Consider the following 20,303-nt stretch of genomic DNA (forward strand, 5'->3'; position numbering starts at 1 on the left):
ATTTTTTTTACGTTAACAAATGTCTCGCCATATATTACACCGTATAGGTAACTAGATTGGGCGAGGGATGGTCTTTTTTGTTGAACAATCAATAAAGCTACGGTGTTGTACTGTGCCCGTATCAGTGTACGGTACTGTGCACTAAAGGAAGAAAAATGGAGCGGCTGAACCTCACTGCCTCCTTACCGGAGGCTGTAAACATCAAGTGACCTGAAAACTGCGATGGGACGTGAAAGACAACATGGAGAGACAAGAGGGCGCCACGTGTGTTCTTCCATGGCAGCAGCAGCATCATCGCAGGCAATGAGGTTCAAATGGGCACAGGAACTTTGAGGTGGACCCACGAGTGTTTGAGCCACAGCGGCGTGCAATCGGCGACCTCTATACGCTTGGCGCAATCCGCACCGTCATTTCACGGAGCCCTTGTCCACTCGACGAGTGCGACGACGCCGTCCCACCGTCATTCGGCGCCTCGTGGTGACATCACAACAGCAAAACGACAGGTGTTGTTTATTCATTTCTTGAGGCAATTCGAGGGCCCGGTTACATCGCGTTGTGATACACGCACACACCGTCAACATATACTACACCGGTTATAAAAAAAAAGCAGGGGATAGAAAGGTGGGGGAGCGGACCCGACCACAGGTATTGTTTAAAAGACGTCAAGCGGACCGGGGGTTTTAAATGCAAGTCCATGCGGACACCAACTTCCGAACGATTGTACCAATAAATCCTGAACCTTCTGGAAGATTTCAGCTCCCGCTGGTTTGGATCAGGGTGATGTTGGGGCAAATTCCATTAATTGGGAAAGGTGGCAATCTTGTGGGAATGTCCTCGCCAGAGAAGAAACCTGTCGCTTCCATGTTTTATTTTCATCCGACGTCCCATTAGTGAGATCCAGAGCGTGACGGACTCATATGGAGTCGGCCTCCTGTAATTTTTCTGGTCTCATTCTCACCACAGGTGAAGGCAGAGCCACACATCAACGTGCCAATGGGGCCACGGTTGAAGTGGTGGGGCCACGGTTGAAGTGGCGGTGGCCACGGGTCATGTGGCCTCTATGTATTTTCCATGTTGAAGGCCGATTGCCCCAAACATTGCCCATCATATGCAGTGTCACTGAATAACGTGTGAAACATACTGTAGCATATACAAAATTGTATTTTCTTCATACATTAAATACAATAAACACAATAAACATGAAATGCGTATAGGACATTTATAACTCTCTCAATGACCAAACTTGTATTTTATGAACACACTTATACGAGCAAAATATGACAAAAGTGTTCCAGATTTCAGTTTCAATTGAGACCGAAATCCGGAATCATTACCCCCTACTGACAGACTAATAATACCCGCTCGCAGGCCAAGTGCTGATTCACCTTGGGGCCTCGCCTGGTATAGAGGTCGTGGGTTAAATCCCGACGCCTGTATATCTGGAGTTTGCATGTTCTCCCCGTGACCGCGTGGATTTTTCTCTGGGTCCTTCGGTTTTTCCCTCCACATTTAGAAACATGCGTTTAAAAGTATTTGGCTGCTATATATTTCTGCGTGACAAGCCACTTTATAGCGCTTTCATTTGTGGCCCGGTCGTTCCTGAAAGAGAGCTATACAGCTGAGTGGGCCTTACCTGGTAAAATAAAAAGAGATTAGTTTTGTTAGTTTATTTTGTGCCACAGGGGGACAGCTACAGGGGGGGGGGGGGGGTGCCCATTAAAATGGTCGAGATGAGATGCAACTTAAGGCGCTTGTGACTTCCCAAAAATATTATTTATGGCAGGTTTTCACATCTAAACATCCCGGGTGGCATTGAAGCCAAGAGCTCCCACCCTAGGTGAGTAGCTACGAGAGCGGTGCTGTGCACGGCGACACGCCACTTTCTCCATCTGCCTGACTTGGTATTTTCTTTTTTGTTACTTAAATAAATGTTAATGTTTCGTTTTGTGTACGCGTGTATGTACACCGTTTGGGGAGCGGTGGTGCAGCAGTTAGCGCACTACGAACTCAGCCATCTGAGTACGTGGTGTGGGGTGTGTATAACATCGCAAAACTGGGGAGGACAAAGGCAGCCAGACGTGGGGCTGGCCACAAAACCACTTCTGTGCCATGCCGGCCATCATAGGTGCTACCCGTTAACAGCACTTGCCCCAGCAATCTGTTAACGGCGATACGGAGTACCTTTGTCTTTTTGTGCAATTGTGTGCTTCTGTGTGCGACGCATGCGACGATGTGCATGTTTGTGTTTGATAAATGTACATCCGCAATGTGTGTGTGGCGCGTATGATGCGCGTGTGTGACGAGGGTTGGAACAGCGATTCACGCAGTGCCCTATCCACGCGGCGACCTCTCCTCAACGTCTCGAGCCTCGGCGGAGAGCGCCGCGAGGTTCGACTCCAACTCCGGCTTTGCAGGGACAAACCCCCCCCCAATGCCCCTCCCCCCAGGCCCGTGGGGGGGGGGGGAAATCGCCCCACTCCCTCACTCCACGCTCAGGAACTTCCTCTTCTTCACCGTGTTCATGTACGGTCGCCAAGGCCACTCCACCTCGGCGGTGGCCGCGTTGTCCAGCGTGCCCAGTTTAATCTCGTAGACTGCGCGACACACAAAAGCAAAGATCCCCCCCATGCAGCCTTTAACAGACGGCGTGGGAAAAGCGCTGTTCGTGTGTTAGCATGTAGGAAAGCCAGCACGGCACACCAAGGGGTGGGTGTGGGTGGCCAGCATTACGTCCGATCATCTTTGAATTTACACATCGCATCCGGGGTGGGGGAATGCGAGTCGGGTCACGGTACAGCGAATGCGACCAGAGCAGCGACCCCACCGACTCAAGTTCCGATCCGCTCTACAAGTCACCCGCGGGCCACCTAGCCCGAGGCTAGACTCTTACATTCAGCCCATCATCCTCTCAGGGGTCGATAAAATTTACAACCACTTCGTAGGGAAGTCCACAAGGAATGTGGAATTTCCACCGCCTCTGCAGGGGTGTAAAGTGGAGACGAGTAACAATGTGTCAGGCAGACTTGCGCTCCATCTCGAATCACGGTCCCACCTCCTTCAACTCGATGTCCTTGCCATCGCGCTTGTAGACGTTGTGCCTGTTGGGAGGGGGGGGGGGGCACAGAAGTCACGGGAGGGGTCGCGGCAAGTCACACGGACGGCGCTGGACTCTCATTAAGCGTCCTCGCAGACGTTTGCCAGTTAGAGGCCAGCGGCCGCCCTGTTTAATACAGCGGATGCATTAACAAATGAACAACATTACGCGCCTTCAGCTTCAGAGATGGCGTTAAATAAAAACTCTGTCCCGTTACTCAAAAACTAAAGTAAAACGAAACTATTTTTATTTTACCACTGAGCTATGTAGCTCTTTTTCACAAAAAAATGTTTAGCAGCCAAATACTCGAAATTCAAGTTTCTAAATGTGTAGGGAAAAACCCGGAGGACCCGGAGAAAAATCAAAGTGACCAGGAGGAGAACATGCAAACTCCGAATATACAGGCGGACACACAGTACCTGGCCCAAAAGTCTGCTCACTCTTTCCCATTCCGAGACATCTGCAAATTGCCGGGTGGTAGGTGTCACGTTCACCGCTGAATCTCGGTACGCGCGAGCGGCTCGGCGTTTATTTTATTTATAGAGGTGTAGCTCTGCTGTTTTAAAAATACATTGCCCTCACCGCAGAGAACCATAGTGACACGACCGGCACTGTATGGAACAAAACTATGTCACACGCCCTCCCGCATGGCCTTATGGGAGCCTCGGTATGTCTTCAGGGTTCAGAAGACATACTTGAGTTTTTCTTACGGTTCCGTTTCGATGACGTATATGTACATCATGGAAATGAGAAAGGGTTATAGGCTATACGAGGGATCTTGTGCTTGGGGGATTGGCGAGGAAGATGTGGGTGAGACTGGCACGGTGCCCGCACGCACCCTCTTTCCGAGTCGTGACGTGAAGTTGTGCATCACGAGGTATGGCAATGCCTTGGACATCGTGTCCACGTCCGGATGTCGTGCCGCATCACCACGCTAGACAGCGTCAAGTACGCCGTGGGGCCCAGCGGCAGGTGGCACATCACTATCCCGTCTGTGGCATCGTACCACGTGTCACATGGACAGCACGCCGGAGAGTTAGACACACCACAGGTGTCACACAGACAGTGTACTGGAGAGTTAGACACACTGCCATACCATCTGCGGCATCACACCACATAACACTGCACAGACAGTTAAGACACCGCAATCCCCCGTCTGCAGCATCATACTACACACCGCACATCGTACACACAGTTAAATACACCTCCATCCCCCGTCTGTTGCACCGCATCACACACGTCACACCATGCATCACACCGGGGAGCGGGAGCGGAGTGGATATCTCATTACACTACAAATCCGGTGACCTGACTTCGATTTCCGGTGTGTCCAAGCATCGACAGTGGGGAGACAAAAGGGGCCAGATGCGGTAATGACCACACCACCCACCCCGCTGTGTGCTCTGCCTGCCTTCGTAGGTCACTCGACAAACAGCACTTGCCCTGACAGCCTGTTAAAGGCTACACGGAGGAGCTTTGTCGACTGCGGTGCGTGCGCGTGCCTGGCATACCGCGGTGCTCATGCAGGATGATGAAGTCGGTGACGGTGTTGGCGCAGCACGCCCGCACCAGCGCCTCCAGCTTGTGGCCTCCGCGGTTCATCGGCTGAGCGTTCGGCAGGATCAGCTTCATCTCCTGCGGTGGTGGTGGGAGGGTGGTGGTGGTGTGGTAACATGACAGCAAGCGGTCACACGCCGAGTCCGCTCTTCCCACCGGCGTCCGTCCCGGCCACGCTGCTTTCGCCCCCCCCATCTCCCCGCCCCCCCACTGCATCCGACTCGGGTTGTGTTGTTTGTTTTTTCCATTGCGGAAGCCGAGCCGTACCGGTATACGCGGTCGCCAAACCCCGTGTTGGCACAACTGGGATGCGCCATTGGAAAAACTTTACTATTTTTATTTTACCAGGTAAGGCCCACTGAGCTATGCAGCTCTTTTCCAGAAGCGACCTGGCCACAAATCATAGCTCAACTAAGTGGCTTATCGTCATGTGGAAATTTATAGCAGCCAAATACTCTTAAACGGACGTTGATTCTAAATGCGGAGGGAAAAACAGGAAGACCTGGACAGAAATCCACGCGACTCGTCAAAAAGAGAGACACGCAGCTCCAAATATACAGCAGGCATCAGGGTCAGGATTGAACCTACGCTCTCCTGTATACCACGTGAGGTAGTTAACATCTCGCCACAGTGGCGCCCCCAATGGTACATCTTTCCCGTGACCACCGACCGTGCGTACAGTGCTACAGTAGATACATTTTTCAATCAATGGAAAGGATCGATCATAGGATAAAGGCGGACTGAATCGCGAGGAATGAAGTTGACAAAAGCTGCATGCACCAAACCAAAGTCTCCAACGCTCCACCACTGACGACCCCCCACCTCCCCACACAGCCTCCACCTTTCACCAATAACTAGATTTCTTCAGGTTAACTCAACGGATGCGAGTTGTCTCACACTGCACAAGCCCGATGATTGGTCGACACGGCTCGTGTGAGGTGCAAGGAACTGATTCTAAAGCCGATAGAGAACATGTGTGTGTGTGCGATAATTTAGCAGTTAGCATGCTGCCCCACAAACCTGGTAACCCGAGGTTGATTTCTGTTTATAGCCAACACCAGTGGCGATTATCTGAACTGGTCCTGGGCCTCCCCTAGATCGACTCAGCCTCAAATGAGTACCTAGTGCTGTGTGTAAACATCATCACTAGAGAGATAAAGGCGGCCAGTCGTGATGCTGGCCACCCAAACCCTCGCAAACAGCACCTGCCCCAAGAGCCTGTTAAGGCTATATGGGGGACCTCTGTCTTTGCGCGTTTGTACACACGCAATACACGGGGACCCACATCCCTCATGTGACCCCAAACCCTGTAGCCCCTGTGACCCCGTGCCCGCATCTTGATGAACTGCTTGAGGAGGGAGCCGGGGTCGCGAGAGGTCGTCACCATGATGTGTGGGTCCTTCACGCCGGCTCAGCGGTACTCGTCATCCATGTGGCTGCTCACTCCTACTGACACGGGGGGGGGGGGGTGTGGATAGAGAGAGGGGGTAGATGGGGCAGGGGGGACAGAGAGGGTAGGTGATCATTTGTCATACTTCCCCGTGCGGGTGAGTGAAGGTGTGTGTGTGGGTGGATGGAAGGAGCGACCAGGAATGTTTTAGAATATCACTCTGCAGTGATCGCGTTGATTTTGTGTAGCCAGCTGAGCACTAATGAGACCTGGAAGAGTCCCAATTGCAAGAGTGGGTGATTGATATGGCGGTTGAGTGGGTAAATTGAGTAAGATGATGAGTGAGTGAATGAGTGGGTCAGTGCATGTTAAACCTCTTTGTTACAGCACATAGCCAACCGTGGTAATCGGAAGTGTGACAAACTAACCACAAAAAGCAGTTCTCAAGAAATGAGTTTGTCAATCTAGTCGATGATTTAAAAGTGCAAAGCTCCAATGGCTTCCTAATATTGTAAGGAAGGCTGCTCCAGAAGGAAGACCGCTCCAGAAGTACACGTTATGTGGTGACCACGGCCTTCATTTGACATTCCACCAAAATTTACGCCAGCCACCACACACACACGGCGGACTCTTTTCCACGTTCACGCCACGGGATTTTTCAAAGTCCACTTGGGAAGCAATCGCCGTGCAGTATTTACGGTCAACGCAACTGCGGCATTAAACCCATTAAACCGGTGGGGGGGGGGGGTTGAGGGCCCGCCGTTCTCGAACCGCGAACCTCTGCGGCAAAACACGGTGCCACCGCTTGGCAGGAAGGACCGACGGCGAGCCGTGGATGCGCGCCGACTCGGCGTGTCTAGCGGGCGGAGACGCGCGACGCTTATCCCCCTGCCTCGAGAGTCTCGCAGGAAGGAAGAGAGAGAGAGATGCGAGGAGACGTGATGGTGAGGGATGTGAGATCACCCTCCCCTCCCTGGTCGAACTCCACGGCCTTCTGGAGTTCAAGCGCCTCCCACCGCAGGTCCATAGGCAGCACCAGGTTTTCTACGGTGACGACGTCAGGGGACGGGGGAGGGGGGGCAATGGGTGTGGGTCGGGCGGAGGAGAATTAACAAGGAAAATCATGCGCACGCATGGATTCATTCGGAAACACTTTCCAAGCGCGGTTTTCTTCTCGCCTGTATTGTCAGACCGTCTTGTCCCATCTTAGTCCATCTTGCGTGTCTCATTGTCTCTAGATCCGTCTCTAGTCTGTCTCGCTGTCTCTCATCCGTCTTGTCGTCGTGAGCCCATCTCTAGATCCTTCTCGCTGCCCGTTATCATCGAGCGCCCTCTTGAGCCGCGCCTTCTCCTCTACGAGGACCTTCTTGGCCTCGTGCGCCTTGCGGTAGAGGTACTCGCTGTGCAGTTGCGCCTGCTCAGCTGCACCACCAAACAAAGACAAAGATCCCCCATGTAGCCTTCGACAGGACTGTCGGGTGCAAGTGCTGTTAACGAGCAGCACCTTTGATACACGAAGGGGGGTGTGTGGCCAGCACCACATCCGTCCGCCTTTATCTCCCCAGTGGCGATGTTTACACAATGCACCAGGTACTCATTTGAGGCTGAGTCGACCAAGGGGAGGCCCAGGAACGGAATCGTCACCAGTGTTGGCCGTGAGCGGGAATTGAACTCGGGTCGCTGGGTTCGTAGTGCAGCGTAGCGCTAACCGTGAGACGACCATAAACAACAACCGCCATTCGCCACGAAGTGGTGATGTCACCACGGCGCTCGTGCCAGGCTACGTGCAGGTTAAGGCCACATGAAGCGTCGAACGCCCGCTGGCAGCAGGAGGTCACAGACAGACAGACCCAGGTTGCCATTGGTTGCTTGACTGAGATGACTGGCCGATGCACCACCTGTGCCCCCTACTGTGCTACACCACCGCTCCCACCTACACAAACTCCCTTGGGCTATACTCTTTGGTTCTTTCGGTAAAGTCACATAGGCATAAAATATAAAATAAATTAAATCACGATGCTTCGGGCACAACACAAGCGTCCATCATCAGGTGGGACAAACCACAGCAAGAAACAATTGCTGAAGTGGGCAAAAGAGCTGCTGTAAGCAAGAGACTATATAGGTAAGAGAAGGGGGGAGGAGCCAGGGAGGAGAGATAGAGGGGGGGGGGGTATGGGGAGGGGAGTGGGAAGCTGAAGAAATTGGAGATGCGGAAAGTGAAGGCAACACCATGAAGCAGTTAATGTTTTACCTGGTTAATAACATCTTTCCAATGATTGCTCAATTTGAATCAATTTTCTCGGTTGAAGATATGTTTGTGTTTATACATCTGGATGGCTTCATGAACAAACCTTTGCTAGTAGCCCGAAGGTTTGCAGAGCACCTTGGTCTCGGAAAAAAACAATATCATGCGAGCCCACAGCGTTATAACAATGGTCAGCTATGGCAGAGGTATTGGTTCTGCCATGTTTCAGATCTGCCTTGTGCTCACGGACACGGTTCAAGATATATCGTTTCGTTTCCCCAATGTAACAATCACCCTTGGGCTATCATTTGTGATGGCCAGGTGGCTTCTGAAAAAAAGAAAGCTACATAGCTCAGTGGGGACTTACCTGGTAAAGATGTAGTGGAGTAGGAAGGTGTGCTGGGGAAACTGCGTGATTGTATTGATCACACGGCCAGTGTGGGGTTTATACTGTTTGGTTCTATTTGGTAAAGTCACGTAAAAAACAACAAAAAATGAAAAAAATCACGACGTTTCGGCTACAACACAAGTGGCCTTCATCAGGTGAAGGGACCAGACTGTCTAGAGGACAGCGCTGGAGTGAACACAGCCAAGCTCAGACTGCGACCTTTAAGCTGTGTGAGAGGAAGCAGAACACCTTGACAAAGGAATTAGCATAAAAATTTGCATTTAATTGGCGGACTTAGCATGATGAATAATGTACAGGGGGGGAGCATGTGAAGACCTGCGAGGGGAGGAGTTTACATATTGATGGTGTGAAAAGGAATTTAAGCAGCTGCGAAAGTTTGGGATACCACTACTTGAAAAAATATACTGTACCATTGAAAATTAGTTTAATGTTTGGGTTGATTCAGAAGATCTTTCCAATGGTTGCTTAATTTGAAACCATCCTCTCAGTTGAAATTGTGTCTGTATTTGTAAATCTGAATTGCCTCGTTAACAAATGTCTGATAAAAACCCGTGGGTTTGCAAAGAACCTTGGTATCGGAGAACATTATATCGTGATCACCCACAGTGTTGTAACAGTGATCAGCTACGGCAGAAGAATTCGTTCTGCCGTGTTTCAAATCTGATTTGTGCTCGCGAATTCGGTCAGAGACATGTCGTTTCGTCTCCCCGATATAACAGTCACCACAGGTGCAGGTCAATTTGTAAACTCCGGGGTACCGTAAGTCAGGAATGACATCCTTCACGGAAGGGATCAGTATTCTTAGTTTTTTCGGTAAAGTCACGTTGAAGAGAAACAACAAAATAACAAAATATATAAAACAATAAAAAATTCTCACGACGTTTTGACCATAACTCAAACGGTCATCATCAGGTGTGTCGGTTTGCATAAATTTATTTTTAAAACGGTACATTTATTTATTTATAAAAAACGTTGGCGTCACGCGCAGCGATTGGCAGTTTGCCCAGGACTAGTCCATCTATTTTTTTTTAAAGAGGAGGGGGGAGACAAATTTTTTTATAATGTATGCTGTCTGAAAGCCACTGTAAGCGTGAACAATCACTCAAGAACTGAAATGATTTATCAAATCTTTCCAATGATTGCTAAGATAGAATCCATCTTCTCGGTTGAAATTGTCTCTGTGCTTGTATATGTGGATAGCCTCATGAACGAATCTCTCATGGAAGCCAGATGGCTTACAAAGAACCTCCGTCTTGGAAAAGTCAATGGCATGTGAGCCTACTGAATTAGAACAATGATCTGCTACGGCCGAGGTGTTGGTCCTACCGTGTTTAAGGTCTGCTTTATGTTCACGAATGCGGTCCGAGACATGGCGTTTGGTTTCTCCAATGTAACTACTACCACAGAGGCAACTTAGTTTGTAGACACCAGGGTATTGCATGTCCGGAATCACATCTTTTACAGACGGAACCAGATCACGGATTTTATGTAATGTGTTGAAACGGACCTGGATCTTGTGTTTATTCAAGATTTTGGAGATCTTTTTTGTGATCCCAGCAATGTAGGGTAAAGTGATGGTTTTGAAAGGCTCCTCAAGAGGGTTCTTCTTCATGGTTTGAGTGATAGCTTTGCGGATTGTATAGTCGGAGTAACCATTAGCCCTAAGAGCTTGGTGTACGTGCTTGAGTTCACTGCTTATGTGTTCCTGGTCGGATATGCATTGGGCTCTATGATACAGAGTCTTGATGAGAGAATTCTTCTGTGATGGATGGTGGTGGGAATCCGGTTTCAGATAAGCATCCGTATGGGTAGCTTTCCTGTAGACAGAGTGGCTCATTGAACCATCAGGTCTCTTTTTAATTAGGACATCCAAAAAAGGTATCTTGCCATCTATTTCGACTTCCATGGTAAATCTGATGGCTGGGTGTATGGAATTGATGTGGTCGAAGAATTGGTCTAGAGCAGGCCGGCCATGTGGCCAGATGACAAAAGTGTCATCCACGTACCTCTTCCATAAGGTTGGGCGCAGAGTGGCAGTCTGGATGGCGTCAGTCTCAAATTTCTCCATGAAAATGTTAGCTATAACTGGAGAAAGGGGGGAGCCCATTGGGGTGCCCTCAGTTTGTTTGTAGAAAGTTCCATTCCAAGTGAAGTATGTATTGGTTAAACAGTGTCTCACCAGGGGGGGTACCTCAGTGTTTAGTCCTTGATGAACCAAGTCTTCAATTATTGCAATGGTGTCAGGTACAGGAACCTTGGTGAATAAGGAAACTACATCAAAACTGACAAGCAGGTCGTCTGGGGACAGGGAAATACCCTTGATTGTTGATACCAGGTGAGTAGAATTTTGTACCGCAGAGGTGGTCTTTCCAGTGAAAGGACGCAGGATTTCAGACAAAAAACGAGCTAGTTTGTAGGAGGGAGAGCTGATAGTAGAGACTATGGGACGAAGAGGTGTATCAACTTTATGTATTTTTGGTAAGCCGTATAATCTTGGTGGCCTGGCAGCAGAAGGTTTCAACGAAAACTGTTTAGATTGATCAATTAATGTGGTTGAATCAGAAATTATTTTGTTGGTTTGTGTGACGAGGCTGTTGGTGGGATCTCTTTTTATTTTTGTATAACTACCATCGTCGAGTAATTCTTTAATTTTGTTGTTGTATTCTATTTTATCCATGATGACAGTAGCATTGCCTTTGTCAGCTGAGAGAACTACAATATCATTCCTCTTTTTTAATTTATATAATTCAAAACGCTCATCTTTGCTGAGGTTGCTAGCTGGCATCTTAGCGTTTTTGAGGGTTGCAGCGATTTCAGATCTTGCTACGTCTGCAGCGATGTGACCCAGGCCCCTGAGAGCAACATCTACTTGGGCAATTATATCATTAACTGGTATGTGTTTAGGTGTGACTGCAAAGTTTAGACCTTTAGCTAAAACGGATTTCAGACCATCGGAAATAGAACTGTTACTGCGATTAATTACGACTTTATTAACGTCTAACTTTTTGGTGTGTGGGTCCGGTCTTTTGTTGAAGAGGAGGTTAAATTTGGAAATCAGGTTTTCCTTACATTTGGTCGACATAGTAGCAGATGAAGAGGCAGTCATATTGTCTACATGTTCCCAATCCGATGCGGACATTATTACCGTCAATGATAAGTGTGATTTGTAGAGTGTCTTGTCTAACTGATCTAGTTCTGTGCGTATAAGTCTGATTTTTTCTGAGATAAGAGCTAAGCTAGTTTTGAAAAGAATTCGTTTCGCATTAGAAGAAGTTACAGCAGCAGAGGTCAGTGTAAATGCGATTGGTATTACCCCAGAGTCGCGGCATCTCTTCAGGAAGGTGAGAGACTCGATCAGCTGAGCTTTCTTATCCCGGAGTTTGTTGAAGGATCTTAAAGTTATGTGAAAACCCTCCCCGTAGAGGCGATTAAATTTTGATTTAAAGCTTTCGTGACTGCAGTAATTCATATTCTTAGTTTTTTCGGTAAAGTCACGTTGAAGAGAAACAACAAAATAACAAAATATATAAAACAATAAAAAATTCTCACGACGTTTCGACCATAACTCAAACGGTCATCATCAGGTGTGTCGGTTTGCATAAATTTATTTTTAAAACGGTACATTTATTTATTTATAAAAAACGTTGGCGTCACGCGCAGCGATTGGCAGTTTGCCCAGGACTAGTCCATCTATTTTTTTTTTTAAAGAGGAGGGGGGAGACGAAATTTTTTATAATGTATGCTGTCTGAAAGCCACTGTAAGCGTGAACAATCAATCAAGAACTGAAATGATTTATCAAATCTTTCCAATGATTGCTAAGATAGAATCCATCTTCTCGGTTGAAATTGTCTCTGTGCTTGTATATGTGGATAGCCTCATGAACGAATCTCTCATGGAAGCCAGATGGCTTACAAAGAACCTCCGTCTTGGAAAAGTCAATGGCATGTGAGCCTACTGAATTAGAACAATGATCTGCTACGGCCGAGGTGTTGGTCCTACCGTGTTTAAGGTCTGCTTTATGTTCACGAATGCGGTCCGAGACATGGCGTTTGGTTTCTCCAATGTAACTACTACCACAGAGGCAACTTAGTTTGTAGACACCAGGGTATTGTATGTCCGGAATCACATCTTTTACAGACGGAACCAGATCACGGATTTTATGTAATGTGTTGAAACGGACCTGGATCTTGTGTTTATTCAAGATTTTGGAGATCTTTTTTGTGATCCCAGCAATGTAGGGTAAAGTGATGGTTTTGAAAGGCTCCTCAAGAGGGTTCTTCTTCATGGTTTGAGTGATAGCTTTGCGGATTGTATAGTCGGAGTAACCATTAGCCCTAAGAGCTTGGTGTACGTGCTTGAGTTCACTGCGTATGTGTTCCTGGTCGGATATGCATTGGGCTCTATGATACAGAGTCTTGATGAGAGAATTCTTCTGTGATGGATGGTGGTGGGAATCCGGTTTCAGATAAGCATCCGTATGGGTAGCTTTCCTGTAGACAGAGTGGCTCATTGAACCATCAGGTCTCTATTTAATTAGGACATCCAAAAAAGGTATCTTGCCATCTATTTCGACTTCCATGGTAAATCTGATGGCTGGGTGTATGGAATTGATGTGGTCGAAGAATTGGAAGGGATCAGGTCACGGATTTTGTGTACTGTATTGAACCGGACCAGGATCTTGTGTTTGCTTAGAATTTTGGAGATCTTTTTAGTAACACCTGCTAGATATGGTAGTGTGATGGTTTTGATTGGAGTATCAAGTGGTTGTTTCTGTATGGAGGGAGAAACAGCTTGGCGGATGGTACAGGTCAGATTATCCATTCCTTTTTAGGGTCAGATGTACATGTTTTAATTCACTGGTCAGGTGGTGTTGGTCCGAAATGCAATGAGCCCTGTGGTATAACGTCTTGATGAGATAATTATTTTGCATCGGGTGGTGATGGGAATCAGGTTTCAAGTAGGAATCTGTGTGGGTGGGTTTCCTGTAGACAGAATGTCCCAATGAGCCATCAGGTCTCCTCTCAAACAGAACATCCAAGAATAGCAGCTTGCCATCTTTCTCCACTTCCATGGTGAATTTGATGGCGGGGTGTCTGGAATTAATGTGGTCTAGGAAAAGGTTCAAAGCCGGGAGGCCATGTGGCCAAATGAGGAAAGTGTCGTCTACATATCTCATCCACAGGGAAGGTCTGAGGGTGGAAGTCTGGATGGCGTCTGATTCAAATTTTTCCATGAAAATATTGGCTATCACTGGTGACAAGGGGGATCCCATGGGGGTACCCTCATTTTGTTTATAGAAGGAGCCATTCAAGTAAAGTAGGTTATCGTTGAGGCAGTGCCTAACCAGTGCAGGTGTATCGGGGTCTAGTCCATATTGGACCAAATTTTCAATTATTTCAATGGTATCAGGTCTGGGACCTTGGTGAACAAAGAGACCACATCGAAGCTGACAAGGATATGGTCAGGGGACAGTACAACGTCTTTGACCATAGAGACCAATTGTGCTGAGTTAAGTACTGCTGAGGCGGTCTTGCCAGTATAAGGCAGCAAGGTATCTGACAGTCTATAGGTAGGGGAGTTGATCGTGGATACGATGGGTCGTAGTGGGGTGCCTTCTTTATGAATCTTGGGAAGACCATAGAATCTAGGGGGTCTTGCAGCAGAAGGTTTTAGGGAGGGACGTTTAGTTGGGTCGATTAGGGAGGTCGAACTTGTGATGATCTTGTTGGTTTTTTATCGCTAGGCTATTAGTAGGGTCATTTTTGATTTTTGAGTAACTTCCATCGTTGAGCAGATTCTGGATTTTGTTGTATGAATCTTTAGCCATATTTACAGTAGCGTTGCCTTTATCGGCTGAGAGGATGACTAAATCACTTCTGTTTTTTAAATTCACGAGTTCAGAGCGTTCATTTTTGCTGATGTTACTAATGGGTTTCTTAGCATTCTTAAGAATAGTGGCTATTGCAGCTCTCGCAACGTCTGCTTGGATGTGTCCTACGCCTTTGAGGGCTATATCGACCTGAGAGATGATATCATCTACTGGTATGTGTTTTGGGGTGGCAGCAAAATTCAGCCCTCTAGCCAGTACTGTTTTCAGATTGTCCGAAATCGGGGTGCTACTCTGATTAATGACGATTTTGTTGACGTCTAGTTTTGTTATATGTGGAACTGGGTTCTTCTTTGATAGGTGGTTGAATTTAGAAATCAGGTTAGATTTACATTTGACTGACAGTGAATCAGCAGAAGAAGCAGTCATGTTGTCTACGTGATTCCAATCAGAAGGTGACATTTTTTCTGTTAACATTAAATGAGCTTGTAGGAGAGTCCTGTCTAAAGTATCGAGTTCAAATTGAAGTAGCCTTATCCTCTCTGAGATTAAAGATAGGCTGGTCTTAAACAGAATCTGTTTAGAATTTGGAGAAGATACAGCAGCAGAAGTGAGTGTGAAAGCGATGGGTATTACCTTGTGATCGCGGCATCTTTTGAGGAAGGTCAGCGTCTCGATGAGCTGTGACTTCTTGTCCCGTTGTCTGTTAAAAGCTCTAACAGATAGGTGAAAGCCCTCCCCGTAGAGGTTATCAATTCTAGATTTAAAGCTTTCGTGACTGCAAGGATCCATACTGTTTGGTTCTATTCGGTAAAGTCATCAGGTGAAGGGACCAGACTGTCTAGAGGACAGCGATGGAGTGAACACAGCCAAGCTCAGACTGCGACCTTTAAGCTGTGTGAGAGGAAGCAGAGCGCCTTGACGAAGGAATTAGCATAAAAATTTGCATTTAATTGGCGGACTTAGCATGATGAACAATGTACAGGGGGGGAGCATGTGCAGACCTGCGAGGGGGGAGGGGGGGAGTTTGCATATTGATGGTGTGAAAAGGGAATTTAAGCAGCTGCGAAAGTTTGGGATACCACTACTTGAAAAAATATACTGTACCGTTGAAAATTAGTTTAATGTTTGGTTTGATTCGTGAAGGATGTCATTCCTGACTTACAGTACCCCGGAGTTTACAAATTCACCTGCACCTGTGGTGACTGCTATATCGGGGAGACGAAACGACTTGTCTCTAACCGAATTCGCGAGCACAAATCAGATTTGAAACACGGCAGAACGAAATCTTCTGTCGTAGCTGATCACTGTTACAACACTGTGGGTGATTACGATGTAATTTTATCCGATACCAAGGTTCTTTGCAAACCCACGGGTTTTTATCAGAGATTTGTTCACGAGGCAATTCAGATTTACAAACACACACAATTTCAACCGAGAGGATGGTTTCAAATTAAGCAACCATTGGAAAGATGTTCTGAATCAAACCAAACATTAAACTAATTTTCAATGGTACAGTATATTTTTTCAAGTAGTGGTATCCCAAACTTTTGCAGCTGCTTAAATTCCCTTTTCACACCATCAATATGTAAACAACCCCCCTCCCCCCCTCGCAGGTCTGCACATGCCCCCCCCCCCCCCCCCCGTACAATGCTCATCATGCTAAGTCCGCCAATTAAATGCTAATTTTTATGGTAATTCCTTTGTCAAGGCGCTCTGCTTCCTCTCACTCAGCTTAAAGGTCGCAGTCTGAGCTTGGCTGTGTTCACTCCAGCGCTGTCCTCTAGACAGTCTGGTCCCTTCACCTGATGAAGGCCACTTGTGTTGTGGCCGAAACGTCGTGAATTTTTTTTATTTGTTGTTGTTTTTTACGTGACTTTACCGAATAGAACCAAACAGTATGGATCCTTGCAGTCACGAAAGCTTTAAATCTAGAAGTGTGGGGTTTATCTGGGGTCAGCCTGAGGAGACGGCGGAAACAGTGGGGTCGTGTTAGGACAGCCAGGTGAAGAGGCTGTGGTGATGAGGTAACGGTCGAGCCAATTAAGCCAGAAGGGCTGTGATTGGTTGGTGCTGTTGCTGCGGCCGAGGAGGTGTCGAGGTGTCTGGAAAAAGGCAGGTGGTTGAAGATGCGAGGCGTGCGGAGGCACGTGGACCAATTACTTAACGAAAATGAGAATGGGGATAAATTGGGGGGAGAAAGAGAGAGAGGAAGAGATTGGAGTTGGGAGCTGTGCGGTGAAGACGTGGAGTTCGGAAACAGAGTTTAGAAGAGAGTTGGAGCATGGTGATAGCGAAGCTGAAGCAAGACGAAGCAGTTAGCAGTGCACTGAGCATAGTGATAGCGAAGCTGAAGAAGACGGAGCAGTTAGCAGTGGAGAGAGCGTAGTGAAGCTGAAGAAGACGGAGCAGTTAGCAGTGGAGAGAGCGTAGTGAAGCTGAAGAAGACGGAGCAGTTAGCAGTGGAGAGAGCGTAGTAATAGAGGAGCTGGAGACGAGGTGTGCGGAGACAGAGAAGTGAGATTGGGTTTCGCTGTGTACGACGACGCTGTATAGCGGAGGAGCTGAGGAGGATAGCCAGCAGTGGAGAGAGCGTAGGAATAGAGTTGAAGACGTGTGTGTGTGCGGAGAAAAGCGACGTGATACTGGGAACCAAGGTGGTGAGCGAGACGGGCGAAGCACGGCGAGCGAGCCGTGGTGTCCAGAATACGGTGGAGTGTGGAGAACGTGTTAACGATGAAAATAAAGAAGTGGTTGAAGAAAGACCTAAGTTGTTCGTGTAAAGTTCAACCACTACAAAAATATATCTTAATAGTTTAGTTTATAGTTTTTCAATTACAATCAGCCGGCATGTGGCACGTGTCTCCGCGCGAGAAGACGTGAACTTCTTTCGCACCGTACGCAGCCAACCGCGCTGAATAAGAGACACGAGCCCAGACGAAGATGCAGCAGCAAGCAGCAACAAACCACGAGCTTGCACTCTGAGTGCGGCACCACGATGCTCCTAGCGACGTCGTTGATTAATGTCTGTAATTAATATCGATGGTGAATCTCTGTAATTAATATCGATGATTCGATTCCACGAGAACAGATTCCACAAGAATCGATTCCACAACTATTCTATTAAAGCAAAGTTCGCGATTCGATTCCAACGTGTTCATTCCGGTATCATAAGAATCGGTATTGATTCTGTGCTGGAGGAATCCGATGCGCTATAAAGCTCTTTGATCACAGATGTGCCAGTAGGGGGCATGGGGTCATAACGTCACAACAACAAACAATACAAAAACGATGAGTGCAAAGGGAATGATAGCAAACCACTAAAAAGAGGTTAAATAAACCATATAAGTTCATACTCTTTGGTTCTTTCGGTAAGAAGTCTCGCTCTCCGTTCCACCCACTACAACTGGCGTCAGAAGTAGCCAAATAGTAAGATGAATCGCTATAATGGAGACGCGAAGAAAAACTCGTACCAGGGCTCCAGTGGAAGAGGAGGACGACTCAACACCACCGGGGTTGGCAGCCCCGGAAGGGGGAGGAGAAGCGACGACGGCCGAGCTGCTCACTGCCCGGCCGCCCGGCGGCTCACCACCGTCGAAGAGGGCGCTTCAGGTGGCTCACTCCCGCCTCGCCCAACTCCTGCACGCGGCGGCATCCATCCTCGACGAAATACATCGCGGGTTATAACCACAACAAATATAATCACAATCACTGCGACCATAATCGCCGTAACCACAAATATAATCATAACCACCAGCTACATAACCACAAGTATAAACACTACTGCCACAAATATAACCATAACCACCACAACCATAACAACCAACATAACCACCACAACAACCACAATGATGCTGATACACTCTCACACCATGTGGGTCCCCTTGTCTCCTTGTGTCTCCCTGTGGGTGAGTGGATGGGTTGGCGAGAGAGTCGGTGGGTTGGCAAGAGAGTCGGTGGGTTGGTGAGAGAGTGGGTGGGTGGCAGAGTGAGTGACCGGTGGCAGAGTGAGTGACCGGTGGCAGTGGGTGACCGGTGACTAAGTGGGTGGGTGGCAGTGGGTGACCGGTGACCAAGTGGGTGGGTGGCAGTGGGTGACCGGTGACGAAGTGGGTGAGAGAGTGGGTGGCTGAGTGGGTGGCCGAGTGGGTGGCTGAGTGAATTGGTGAGTGGATGAGTGCCAGAGTGGGTGGGTGAATGGCTGAGTGGGTGGGTGAGAATCAGTATGTTTTTGCTGGAGGAATCCGATGAGCTATGAAGCTCTTTTTCATAGATGCCCAGAGAGTGGCTGAGTGGGTGGCTGAGTGAGTGTCGGTGGGTGTGAGTGGGAATGAAATCTAACCTGCACCTCTGCATTGCAAATCCAGCGAGCTAACGCCCTGCGTGTGGTGGGGTAAAGTGTGGGCATGGCCACTTTGCTCCAACACGTCCGGACCAGCGTGGAAGAGTAGACCAAATACCTCTATATAGCGGCCTCTAGTGGATGCCTTTTCCAGCAGCAGGCGATTCGCATCCACAACAAACCCGTCCCTCCAGGGATAAAAACACACGGCAGTCTGGGAGTGCCTCTCATCAGCTATGGCTCAACACGAGGGCCACTCTGGGGCCGGTTTCCACCGTCAGCGCCTCATCAGCAGCAGCAGCAGGGCCGGGCTCTGCTTGAAGCAGCGCCGTGAACGCAGCAGGCGTCTAGGACGTGACGGCTGTGGGCCAGGCGCCTCCTCCTCTGTCTCCCCCCACCACCGCCGCCACTGCTGATGTGTGCACACCGCGCGAGGTTCTCACCTTCAGGCTGAGTCGACGTAGAGGAGGCCCAGCGAGCCGCCGCTTCAGAAGCTTTCGCGAGCCACTGACGGTGGCCGTGAGCGGGAAACCAAATCAGCCGCTCGCCACCCACAATCCACAGCGCGCGCCGCCTCCACTCGCCCCCTGCCTGACTGTAAGTAGCAGCGGGGGGAGGGGGGTGGGCAATGGGGGCGTGAGGGGGGGGGGTTTGAGGGGGAGCATGGGCGGGGGTTGCCAGGGGGGGCAAGGGGGGTCGCGAGGGGGGGGATGCTTGGGGGGGGGGTTGTGAAGGGGGAGGGGCAGGGGGGGAAAGAGGGAGCATGGGGGAGGAGCTTAGGTGAGGGGGAGGAGCTAATGGCTATTACACCACGCCGCGTCTCGCGCCACGTGCTTCCCCTGGCAGTTTGGCCGTTAGGCGTGGAACCGAGCTGTGGGTGAGTGGTGGCGGTGGTGGTGTGAGTCTTTCTATGTGAGTCTGTGTGTGAGTCTCTCTAAGTGAGTCTCTGTGTGAGTCTGTGTACGTGTGTGTGGGTCTGTGTGAGTCTGTGTGTAGCAGTGACCCGGTCTCAAATGAGTACCTGGTGCGATGCGTAAACATCGCCACTGGGGAGACAAAGGCGGTCGGGCGTGGTGCTAACCACCCACCCCTTCGTTTACCGTGCCGGCCTTCATACGTACTGCTTGCTAACAGCACTTGCCCCTACAGCCTGTTAAGGCTCTATGAGGATCGTTGTCTTTGGTGTCCTGTATTAGCAGGAGGAGGAGTGGTGGTGTTAATGTTGGTGGTATTAGTGGTGGTGGTGTTAGTGATGGTGGTGTTAGTGGTGGTGTTTGTGGTCTTAATAATGGTGGTGTTGGTGTTAGTGATGGTGGTGTTAGTGGTGGTGGTTGTTCGAGGTATTGTTGCTGGTGTTAGTGATGGTGGTGTTGGTGGTATTAGTGGTGGTCGTGTTAGTGATGGTGGTATTATTGGTGGTATTATTGGTGGTAGTGTT

General features: G+C 48.8%; 1 protein-coding gene across 3 annotated transcripts; it reads right to left on the reverse strand.

The window, feature by feature from the left end:
* Positions 1-493: 493 nt before the first annotated feature.
* On the reverse strand, positions 494-19,529 carry LOC142905922 (U3 small nucleolar ribonucleoprotein IMP4-like). Of its 3 annotated transcripts, none has more exons than XR_012929942.1 (8): positions 19,309-19,529; positions 17,997-18,183; positions 6,820-7,085; positions 6,036-6,097; positions 4,606-4,729; positions 3,933-4,086; positions 3,053-3,098; positions 494-2,594 (listed from the first exon to the last, which is right to left on the reverse strand). XR_012929942.1 is itself a non-coding variant. In XM_076053159.1 (7 exons), exons 3-5 carry the CDS (start codon positions 6,036-6,038, stop codon positions 3,965-3,967), a joined length of 249 nt encoding a protein of 82 aa, XP_075909274.1. In that variant the 5' UTR covers positions 6,039-6,097; positions 6,820-7,085; positions 17,997-18,668; the 3' UTR covers positions 494-2,594; positions 3,053-3,098; positions 3,933-3,964. The 3 variants fall into 3 exon arrangements, 1 of the variants encoding a protein (XP_075909274.1); XR_012929943.1 differs by having other exon boundaries at positions 17,997-18,162; positions 19,309-19,528; XM_076053159.1 differs by lacking the exon at positions 19,309-19,529 and having other exon boundaries at positions 17,997-18,668.
* Positions 19,530-20,303: the final 774 nt, after the last annotated feature.

This window comes from Petromyzon marinus, chromosome 59, assembly GCF_048934315.1.
Source record: "Petromyzon marinus isolate PM22_M1 ecotype Great Lakes invasive population chromosome 59, UKy_Petmar_22M1.pri1.0, whole genome shotgun sequence".
Classification (NCBI taxonomy): domain Eukaryota; kingdom Metazoa; phylum Chordata; class Hyperoartia; order Petromyzontiformes; family Petromyzontidae; genus Petromyzon; species Petromyzon marinus.

Coding starts and splice junctions, on each gene's coding strand:
- LOC142905922 (XM_076053159.1), bottom strand. Junction 4,087..4,605: donor CATCCTGCATGAGCACCGCG/GTATGCCAGGCA, acceptor ACGATGCCACAG/ACGGGATAGTGATGTGCCAC.